We start from the raw sequence: 12500 nt of genomic DNA, 5'->3' as shown, positions 1-12500 counted from the left end.
ATAAGGACACAAAGTCAGGTTTCAAATTTTACCAAAAATATATCAAATTTATTTAAAATTGAAATCGGGCAATAAATAGACACTGAACCCCAAACAAGCCAGGAATGCAACACACAAGGAAACACTGAATAGCTCAATCAATGAAGGGTTAACTTAAATGCCGAAACAATAATAAATGATAAACTCAAGACCTAACTAGGCATCCTAACAAACAAAGATATGGGCTGGTAAACTAATAAGTGGGGGAGCCTGGGGAGCTATGCACACTTTCTTTGTTGTTTTTTATTTTTTCTTCTTTGTAATTATTTGTTTGGTCCAAAATATTGTTTGTGTTATGAGTTGTCACGACTCGAGTTGGCTTTGTCCGCGGCGTAACCGTCTTTAAATAAATACTTTAAGAAATGTCTATGGAAAAAATGCTAATCACTCAATCAGGGACCAGCTGACACAGGGTGTGGCAGCCAATCAGGGACCAGCTAACACAGGGTGTGGCAGCCAATCAGGGACCAGCTGACACAGGGTGTGGCAGCCAGGGCCATCAGGTGATTGACAGGTGTCTCATTAATTCAATTCAATTCAATTTTATTAAAGTGTCAAATCACAACAAGGTGTCTCAAGACACTTTACAACCAACAAAGATCCACCCAGAGCAAGCAATATTGCGACAATGGTAACGAAAAACTCCCCTTTAGGAAGAAACGTCGGGCAGAACCCGACTCTAGGGTGGGCGGCCATCTGCCTCGACCGTGTCGGCGGAGAGGGGGGGGAGGGTAGAGGGGAATAGGAAGAAAGAAGAGAAGAGAGATAGACAGGGTGGGCTCCATGGAGGGGCCTGGTCCACATCTGGTCCAGGTCGTGCACTGTGAGGCCGGGTCCACGGTCACACTTCTGGTGGGCTCCATGAAGTGGCCTGGTCCACGGTCACACTCGGCAGTCAGTTGGGGGTTAATATTAGAGGTCCACGGAACTGCGAAGTGGAGGACAAAAAGAGACTCCGGGGAAGGATTCCCCGGATGTTGGGTTAGTGGCAGGCCTTACTAGAGCCTATACAGTGTATATTACAAGAACTGCTGGGAGACTGCTGGGCTCCATGAAGTGGCCTGGTCCACGGCCTGGTCCACGGTCACACTCGGCAGTCAGTTGGGGGTTAATATTAGAGGTCCACGGAACTGCGAAGTGGAGGACAAAAAGAGACTCCGGGGAAGGAGTTGGATTAGTGGCAGGCCTTACTGGAGCCTATACAGTGTATATTACAAGCACTGCTGGGAGACAAACCCACACAAACAATGTACAATTGTGGTATTTAGCAGAGACACAACACAGGTGCAGGGTTTGGTGGGAGGTTCCCCTTACTCAGTTCTCACCCTTATGACTTTATCGGGTGAGCGAGTACTGGAGACAAGTCTAGCTATAGGCTTTGTCGTAGAGAGGTTTTCAACCTAGTCTTGAATGTGCAGAGCGTGTCAGCCCCACGGACCGAAGCCGGGAGAAGGTTCCACAGCTGAGGTGCCTGGGACCTAAACGCCCTGCCTCCTATTGTAACTTTTGATATTTTTTGGGACAGTAAGCATTTTTGCATACTGTAAACGCATTGGTCTTCTATTTGGTTTGTAGGGATCGATGAGTTCTTTGAGCTATTGTGGTGCCTGACCATTGAGAGCTTTGTAGGTGAGGAGAAGGATTTTGAACTCTATTCTGTATTTAACCGGGAGCCAGTGTAGAGAGGCCAGTGCAGGAGTGATATGGTCTCTTCTTCTGGTACCTGTCAGCACACGCGCCGCAGCATTTTGAACTAGCTGTAGGCTTTTCAGAGACTTACTTGGGCAGCCTGACAATAGCGAGTTGCAGTAGTCCAGCCTTGAGGTAACAAATGCGTGCAAAGTTTTTCTGCGTCATTTTTGGACAGGATGTGCCTAACCTTTGCAATATTACGCAGGTGAAAAAAGGATTTGAGATTTGTTTGATGTGAGATTTGAAGGACATATCTTGATCAAAGATAACTCCCAGATTCTTTACAGTGGCCTTGGAGGCCAATGTAATGCCATCTAGGGAAAAGTTCTCGTCGGCTAGTTTGTCTCTTAGGGGCTTAGGGCCAATAATGATAACTTCCGTTTTGTCGGAGTTGAGGAGTAGGTAATTACGGGTCATCCAACTCTTTATGTCTTTAAGACATGCTTGAAGTTTGACTAGTTGGTCCGTTTCGTTCGGTTTCATCGATAGATATAGTTGAGTGTCGTCCGCGTAACAGTGGAAATCTATAGAGTGTTCCCTGATGATGTTACCCAGAGGGAGCATATATAAAGAGAAAAGTATTGGTCCAAGCACAGAGCCTTGTGGAACTCCGTATTTGACCTTTTCACGTGTTGAGGATCCATCATTGACATTAACAAACTGAAATCGGTCAGACAGATAGGACTCGAACCATTTCAGTGCGACATCCTTGATGCCAACCAGGTGCTCCAGTCTCTGTAGCAGGATGTGGTGGTCAATAGTGTCGAATGCAGCACTAAGGTCCAGCAATACCAGTACAGAGAGGAGGTTATTATCTGCTGCAGTCAGGAGGTCATTTGAAACTCTCAGCAATGCCGTCTCAGTGCTATGGTTAGCTCTGAAGCCTGACTGAAAGCCTTCGAATATATTGTTATGTAGAAAGTCACATAACTGTTTGGCGACTGCTTTCTCGAGGATTTTGGAGAGAAATGGAAGCTTTGATATGGGTCTATAGTTAGCTAAAATGCCTGAGTCAAGAGTAGGCTTATTGATCATATTGAGCAGGGATGTACCAACCGGGGGCAGGACCTCTTTGAGTAATCTAGTTGGAACTGGATCCAGGGGACATGTCGTTGATTTTGAGGAAGTTATCATTGAAGTGAAATCAGAGAGCTCGATTGGGGAGAACCTGTCCATATATATATTTGGGTGTGCGGCCATCTCTGGGACCACCATATTTGGGGGCAGTCCAGTGGGGGCCGAGAGTAGTTGTAGATCAATTTGATCTCTGATAGTGGATCAGTGGAATCATTACTTTTTGTCAGTTTTGTGTGAGTGTCAAAAAGGAACTTGGGGTTACTTTTGTTTTCCTCTATTAGGGATGAATAATAGGTGGCTCTGGCATTGTCGAGGGCCTTTTTGTATCATTAGACCAGCAGAGGTCAGCAATGTATTATGTCATAGGCACTATACAACAGAAGAAAGACAGATTAGTGCACTGATAGATGATCGACAGATAAACAAATGATACATTATGATTAGAGACTGTGTAGTGTGCCAGCACCTAACAACGCCCCTTTAAAAGGATATGCCAAGGACCCCCATATAATAAGAGAAGATTTTTTTAATCTGTGCCATGCCCTAACCAGAAGATTGTTAGGGGTGGGACCAAGTATGCACCGAACCGAACGTGCCTGGGTACCCCCGGGTACCCATTACAACGTGCCTGGGTACCCCCGGGCACCCATTACAACGTACCTGGGTACCCCCGGGCACCCATTACAATGTGCCTGGGTACCCCCGGGCACCCATTACAACGTGCCTGGGTACCCCCGGGCACCCATTACAACGTGCCTGGGTACCCCCGGGCACCCATTACAACGTGCCTGGGTACCCCCGGGTACCCATTATAACGTGCCTGGGTACCCCCGGGCACCCATTACAACGTGCCTGGGTACCCCCGGGTACCCATTATAACGTGCCTGGGTACCCCCGGGTACCCATTATAACGTGCCTGGGTACCCCCGGGTACCCATTACAACGTGCCTGGGTACCCCCGGGTACCCATTATAACGTGCCTGGGTACCCCCGGGCACCCATTACAACGTGCCTGGGTACCCCCGGGCACCCATTACAACGTGCCTGGGTACCCCCGGGCACCCATTACAACGTGCCTCCCCCGGGTACCCATTATAACGTGCCTGGGTACCCCCGGGCACCCATTACAACATGCCTGGGTACCCCCGGGCACCCATTACAACATGCCTGGGTACCCCCGGGCACCCATTACAACGTGCCTGGGTACCCCCGGGCACCCATTACAACATGCCTGGGTACCCCCGGGCACCCATTACAACGTGCCTGGGTACCCCCGGGCACCCATTACAACGTGCCTCCCCCGGGTACCCATTACAACGTGCCTGGGTACCCCCGGGCACCCATTACAACGTGCCTGGGTACCCCCGGGCACCCATTACAACGTGCCTGGGTACCCCCGGGCACCCATTACAACATGCCTGGGTACCCCCGGGCACCCATTACAACGTGCCTGGGTACCGGGCACCCATTACAACGTGCCTGGGTACCGGGTACCCATTACAACGTGCCTGGGTACCCCCGGGCACCCATTACAACGTGCCTGGGTACCCCCGGGCACCCATTACAACGTGCCTGGGTACCCCCGGGCAACCATTACAACGTGCCTGGGTACCCCCGGGCACCCATTACAACGTGCCTGGGTACCGGGTACCCATTACAACGTGACTGGGTACCCCCGGGCACCCATTACAACGTGCCTGGAGCTATCTCTCTGCATGGAGTTAGTTGTGGAGGAGTCTAGAGACAGAGAGACGCTGTGCCTGGCACTGAAGCAGAGAAGCAACATCATTATTACAGTTTAGTTTAGTCTAGAGACAGAGACACTGTGCCTGGCACTGAAGCAGAGAAGCAACATCATTATTACAGTTTAGTTTAGTCTAGAGACAGAGACACGCTGTGTCTGGCACTGAAGCAGAGAAGCTTCATTATTAAAGTTTCTTAAACGTAATTTTCAAGTGAAGTTTATGGGAGGAAACTTTTAAGAGAGGACAGGTGTCTAGCGCCTTGACGAGAGAGGAAGAGAGAGAGAGAGAGAGAGAGAGAGAGAGAGAGAGAGAGAGCACGATAAAAAAAATATCGCCGTTAATCTATTCTCAAAGTTGGGTCTGGGAGCATGGGTCTCTGTAACTGTAAGCCTGCTTCAAATGGAACCAAAGGACCCTTTTCTAAAAATAAATGGACTAGACTCCTCCGCGGGGACCCCCCTTATCCGCGGACCCCCACACAGACTACCGCGGAGGCGCGGACCCCCGCGGAGGTCGGCGTGGAGCCCCGCGGAGGTCGACGCGGACCCCCGCGGAGGTCGGCGCGGACCCCCGCGGAGGTCCGCGATAGTCTGCGTGGGGGTCCGCGATAGTCTGCGTGGGGGTCCGCGCCTCCGCGGTAGTCTGTGTGGTCTGTGCGGTAGCATCATGATGCCATCATCCATGCATCACAACCAAAACAAACTTCTAGGACTAGCTTTGACGGTTGCCACATTTCGTGCAACCAGGTCTATGAAAATGTTAACAGGCCAGATCAAGTCAGAAAATCCGAAAAAGTAATTTGCCCTGGGTAAATGCAGAATAGATATTATATAGATATTATATTTAAAAGAATCACTATTATCCACAAATGGCTCAATAAAGGAGAGGATGTTACACTATTCATTATACATGTCTTAAATTGACATTGAGCTTTTTTGTTAAATAAACATTTGACCTCATTTAAGTTATTTTATACCATTTTGGAACCGAAATAGGGAACCGTTAAGAACCGGAATCGATAAGCAGAACCGGAATCGTTAAGCAGAACCGGAATCGATAAGCAGAACCGGAATCGATAAGCAGAACCGCAATCGATAAGCAGAACCGGAATCGATAAGCAGAACCGGAAATCGGTACCAGACTCGAAACAATCCAAACGATACCCATCCCTATTAACCACCGTTTTGTTTTTAACCCATTCGGGGCGGGAACCCCTTTTGGTGTTTTAAGAATTATGTTATGCTACACACACACACACACACACACACACACACACACACACACACACACACACACACACACTTTCAGAGCGAACATTTTTAACTCAAATCTTTGCTTCTTGGGGGTCCCTGGAACAACATATTTTCAGATAGGTGCCAGCGGCCAATTACATATTTTTGGGGGTCCTTGACATGAAAATGAAACTATGTATAAACTATGCATACTATACTATATTATACTATAGCACTTTTATAGTACATATGTATAGTACTAGAATTTCGCGGGCCTTTGGCCCGCTCATCCCAGAGTTGCGTTGCCCCGCGTTGCGATACAGAAGTCCACAGATACAGAAGTCCACAGTGACACGCGTTTTATGCAGCTGTTTTGTGTTGCAGCGCGTGCGCGCGTGTAGTGTTGTTGTTCTTATCCATATATGCGCCTCGGTTCGTCCCGTTTGTTCCACGCCAGGTGTCGACGCAGTCGTTGGCGCAATTTTCGTGTTTGCATTATTTTAACTGTGTAGGCATACCATATTCTGAATGACCAAAAAGAGGACACATGCGCACGCGCGTGCATGTGGATGTGCACATGCGCGTGCATGTGTCGTGCGTGGGCGGTTATGTTAAAATCAGATGTCAAAATAATCTATAGGCTAACAATAAATTGATCAAATATGCTCTATATTAGTTATGTATTTATTTAAAGCAGTGGCTCTCAAAGGTGTGATCCAGGGACCCTCATGGTTCCTTGAGGGGGTTCCAAATGGACCCATTATAGGTCTGTAACTCTGAGAGTGTACAAATGGAACCAAGTGGACCCTACAGGTCTGTAACTGTGAGAGTGTACAAATGGAACCAAATGGACTGTTTTATAACTTCTAACTCTGATACTGTACAAATGGAATGAAATGGGACTGTTATGGGTCCATTTGGTTTTACTCTAAGAGTTATGGGGGTCCTTGAAATTAAAAAGGTTGAGAACCTGTATGCAATGGCTTATGTCTTGTAAAAAGAGAGACCAGCCTATTGTCCAAACCATCATATCTTATGCTTTGCTAGGTTGTACAAAATAATATTGGGTCAATATAATTTGCAGGACTCACGTGTGTTCTCTCTCTCTCCTGCTCTCTTCTCTCTCCTCCCTCTCTGGGGTGTGTGGGGGGGGGGGGGGGGGGGATTAGTTGCGCTGCCTTCGACAGTGCTATACTTCTCCAGCAGCGGTGCAGAACCGAGAGAGTGACACATTCTGTTGGATGTAAACTGCGCAACTTTTAGCTTTAAAGATCGGATTGTGTAGTCGCACCGGTGCTACAAAGTGAATGTTACAACTCGCACGGTGATATTTGAAGTCGCAAATGCGAGTACCTAGTCGCACTGTCGAGCCCTGTGTAGTGTAGTGCCATTTTCGCTGCATCGCGAGGCGATCCAAAATCCCCCCCCCCCCGCGCACGCACGCACGCACACACACACACACTGTACGTAGCTGTTTGTTGTTGCAGCGCGCGCGTGTGCGTGTAGTGTTGCTGTTGTTGTTCGTATCCATATATGCGCCTCGGTTTGTCCCGCTTGTACCACGCCAGGTGTCGACGCGGTCGTGTTAGCATTATTGTAACTGTCCAAGTTAGAATCAGTGTGTGCAGTGTGTAGTTCTTCTTCTTCTACGTTGTTTTGGTATGTGTGTGTGTGGGTGACGTGGTGGGCTTTGAGCAAATGGGAGAGGGAATGTAGTGTTGCCAGGTCCGCGTATTGTAAGCGAGTGGTAGTGTGTGTAAGTAGCGTGTTGAATGGCATTGTTCCTGTGCTTGTTTTCATAGACGTGGCAACAAATTAGGCGGGGGTGTCGGTGCTTGTGGCGTGTTTGTGTTTATTATTGATGTTGATATTGTTTGTGAGTCTGGACGGGAGGCGGCTTTAGTGGCAGTGCAATGACAGTTTTTACGCGGGTGGTGTTGAGTGTGGCCGTGCGGCGCGACATGAGGAGATAGCCGTGGATCGACACGGAGGGTAAGGCTGTGACGTCTTAGTGTGTTGTTGCAGTGTGTGTTGCTGCTGCTTCGGCTTCGGCACCCAGCGTCTCAGTGACGTAGTAGCTGGTGACTTTGGGTATTGTGTTGCGCACATGTTTTCACTTGTATAATAGATAGTATGTATCGTTTATATATAGTTTCATTATATAGATATTCCACGGTTACGTTCTTAGCTTACGCATGTTTCATGATAACTACTTTTTTTATGTATGTGATGTGTTGCCATGCTTTTTGTTATTGCTTAATGTAAGTCGCTCTGGATTAAGAGCGTCTGATAAATGCCTACATTGTAAATTGTAAAATGTTTGAGAACGACTGACACAGAAACATGGGGGTTGTCAGTAAACCGTCAGGATTTAGAAGGTATTTGTAGAATCATCCTCAGGTCTAAATGGGTTAAATGACTGAAATAAAGATTCAACTCAACGTCACACGGGTGATAAGAGCGCCCCTCACTTCACACGGGTGATAAGAGCGCCCCTCACTTCACATGGGTGTGATTTTTGACTTTTTCAGAGACTCCAGAGAAGAAGCTCTGGGTGAATACTACATGAGGAAATACGCCAAGTCATCTGGAGGGGAGAAGTGAGTATCTATCTACGCACGCACGCACGGACGTATGCACGCGCACGTACAGACCACACGCACGGACGTACGCACACGCACGTACAGACCACACGCACGCACGGACGTACGCACACGCACGTACAGACCACACGCACGTACAGACCACACGCACGCACGGACGTACGCACACGCACGTACAGACCACACGCACGTACAGACCGCACGCACGCACGGACGTACGCACACGCACAAACAGACCACACGCACGTACGGACGTACGCACACGCACAAACAGACCGCACGCACGCACGGACGTACGCACACGCACAAACAGACCACACGCACGTACAGACCGCACGCACGCACAGACGTACGCACACGCACGTACAGACCACACGCACGCACAGACCACACGCACGTACAGACCACACGCACGCACAGACCACACGCACGTACAGACCACACGCACGCACAGACCACACGCACGTACAGACCACACGCACGTACAGACCACACGCACGTACAGACCACACGCACGTACAGACCACACGCACGCACAGACCACACGCACGCACAGACCACACGCACGTACAGACCACACGCACGTACATACCACACGCACGCACAGACCACACGCACGTACAGACCACACGCACGCACACGCACGTACAGACCACACGCACGTACAGACCTCACGCACGCACGTACGCACACGCATGTACAGACCACACGCACGCACGGACGTACGCACACGTACAGACGCACACGCCCACACATACACCCCCATATTTCTTACTTCTACTCCACTTCCATTTCAGTCGACTAAATCTACAGTTGTTGTTTTGTCGGCAAAAAAGTATCCGCCTTGATGGCTGTTTTTACACTTGCTGAAAATAGCCGCTCTACGAGCTCTACGAGCTCTACGAGCTCTACGAGCTCTACCAGCTCTACGAGCTCTACGAGCTCTACCAGCTCTACCAGCTCTACGAGCTCTACAAGCTCTACCAGCTCTACGAGCTCTACCAGCTCTACGAGCTCTACGAGCTCTACCAGCTCTACGAGCTCTACCAGCTCTACCAGCTCTACGAGCTCTACCAGCTCTACCAGCTCTACCAGCTCTACGAGCTCTACCAGCTCTACCAGCTCTACCAGCTCTACGAGCTCTACCAGCTCTACCAGCTCTACGAGCTCTACCAGCTCTACCAGCTCTACCAGCTCTACGAGCTCTACCAGCTCTACCAGCTCTACCAGCTCTACCAGCTCTACGAGCTCTACCAGCTCTACCAGCTCTACGAGCTCTACCAGCTCTACCAGCTCTACCAGCTCTACGAGCTCTACCAGCTCTACCAGCTCTACGAGCTCTACCAGCTCTACGAGCTCTACCAGCTCTACCAGCTCTACCAGCTCTACCAGCTCTACGAGCTCTACGAGCTCTACCAGCTCTACCAGCTCTACCAGCTCTACGAGCTCTACCAGCTCTACGAGCTCTACCAGCTCTACCAGCTCTACCAGCTCTACGAGCTCTACCAGCTCTACGAGCTCTACCAGCTCTACCAGCTCTACGAGCTCTACGAGCTCTACGAGCTCTACGAGCTCTACAAGCTCACAAGGCGTCGCGTCTTAGTTTTAGTCGATGAAATCAACACTGATCCACGCTGCAATGAAAGAGACTGACTAAAACTAAAACTATTGAAGAGACTATGACTAAAACTAAAACTATTGAGACTATGACTAAAACTAAAACTATTGAGACTATGACTAAAACTAAATAAACTATTGAGACTATGACTAAAACTAAATAACCTATTGAAGAGACTATGACTAAAACTAAATAACCTATTGAAGAGACTATGACTAAAACTAAATAACCTATTGAAGAGACTACGACTAAAACTAAATAAACTATTGAAGAGACTATGACTAAAACTAAATAAACTATTGAAGAGACTATGACTAAAACTAAATAACCTATTGAAGAGACTATGACTAAAACTAAATAACCTATTGAAGAGACTACGACTAAAACTAAATAAACTATTGAAGAGACTATGACTAAAACTAAATAAACTATTGAAGAGACTGCGACTAAAACTAAATAAACTATTGAAGAGACTACGACTAAAACTAAATAAACTATTGAAGAGACTATGACTAAAACTAAATAAACTATTGAAGAGACTACGACTAAAACTAAATAAACTATTGAAGAGACTGCGACTAAAACTAAATAAACTATTGAAGAGACTACGACTAAAACTAAATAAACTATTGAAGAGACTACGACTAAAACTAAATAAACTATTGAAGAGACTACGACTAAAACTAAATAAACTATTGAGACTACGACTAAAACTAAATAACCTATTGAAGTGACTACGACTAAAACTAAATAAACTATTGAAGAGACTATGACTAAAACTAAATAAACTATTGAAGAGACTATGACTAAAACTAAATAAACTATTGAAGAGACTGCGACTAAAACTAAATAAACTATTGAAGAGACTACGACTAAAACTAAATAAACTATTGAAGAGACTACGACTAAAACTAAATAAACTATTGAAGAGACTACGACTAAAACTAAATAAACTATTGAGACTACGACTAAAACTAAATAACCTATTGAAGTGACTACGACTAAAACTAAATAAACTATTGAAGAGACTATGACTAAAACTAAATAAACTATTGAAGAGACTATGACTAAAACTATTGAAGAGACTACGACTAAAACTAAATAACCTATTGAGACTATGACTAAAACTAAAACTATTGAAGAGACTACGACTAAAACTAAATAAACTATTGAGACTATGACTAAAACTAAATAAACTATTGAAGAGACTACGACTAAAACTAAATAAACTATTGAAGAGACTATGACTAAAACTAAATAAACTATTGAAGAGACTATGACTAAAACTAAATAAACTATTGAAGAGACTATGACTAAAACTAAATAAACTATTGAAGAGACTATGACTAAAACTAAATAAACTATTGAAGAGACTACGACTAAAACTAAATAAACTATTGAAGAGACTATGACTAAAACTAAATAAACTATTGAAGAGACTATGACTAAAACTAAATAAACTATTCAAGAGACTATGACTAAAACTAAATAAACTATTGAAGAGACTGTGACTAAAACTAAATAAACTATTGAAGAGACTATGACTAAAACTAAATAAACTATTGAAGAGACTGTGACTAAAACTAAATAAACTATTGAAGAGACTGTGACTAAAACTAAATAAACTATTGAAGAGACTGTGACTAAAACTAAATAAACTATTGAAGAGACTATGACTAAAACTAAATAAACTATTGAAGAGACTGTGACTAAAACTAAATAAACTATTGAAGAGACTATGACTAAAACTAAATAAACTATTGAAGAGACTGTGACTAAAACTAAATAAACTATTGAAGAGACTGTGACTAAAACTAAATAAACTATTGAAGAGACTGTGACTAAAACTAAATAAACTATTGAAGAGACTATGACTAAAACTAAATAAACTATTGAAGAGACTGTGACTAAAACTAAATAAACTATTGAAGAGACTATGACTAAAACTAAATAAACTATTGAAGAGACTGTGACTAAAACTAAATAAACTATTGAAGAGACTATGACTAAAACTAAATAAACTATTGAAGAGACTGTGACTAAAACTAAATAAACTATTGAAGAGACTGTGACTAAAACTAAATAAACTATTGAAGAGACTATGACTAAAACTAAATAAACTATTGAAGAGACTGTGACTAAAACTAAATAAACTATTGAAGAGACTATGACTAAAACTAAATAAACTATTGAAGAGACTGTGACTAAAACTAAATAAACTATTGAAGAGACTGTGACTAAAACTAAATAAACTATTGAAGAGACTATGACTAAAACTAAATAAACTATTGAAGAGACTATGACTAAAACTAAATAAACTATTCAAGAGACTGTGACTAAAACTAAATAAACTATTGAAGAGACTATGACTAAAACTAAATAAACTATTGAAGAGACTGTGACTAAAACTAAATAAACTATTGAAGAGACTGTGACTAAAACTAAATAAACTATTGAAGAGACTATGACTAAAACTAAATAAACTATTGAAGAG

General features: G+C 44.9%; 1 protein-coding gene across 1 annotated transcript in view; it reads left to right on the top strand.

Moving 5' to 3' along the window:
• supt5h (SPT5 homolog, DSIF elongation factor subunit) overlaps window positions 1–12500 on the top strand; it is a 102892-nt gene that overhangs the window by 24872 nt on the left and 65520 nt on the right. Inside the window, exon 5 of the mRNA XM_079531537.1 lies at window positions 8317–8385. Coding sequence (XP_079387663.1) covers window positions 8317–8385 — 69 coding nt within the window. The remainder of the gene's footprint in view (window positions 1–8316; window positions 8386–12500) is intronic.

This window comes from Electrona antarctica (assembly GCF_951216825.1).
Source record: "Electrona antarctica genome assembly, contig: scaffold_102, whole genome shotgun sequence".
Classification (NCBI taxonomy): domain Eukaryota; kingdom Metazoa; phylum Chordata; class Actinopteri; order Myctophiformes; family Myctophidae; genus Electrona; species Electrona antarctica.
This window is presented reverse-complemented; position numbering and strand designations above follow the sequence as displayed.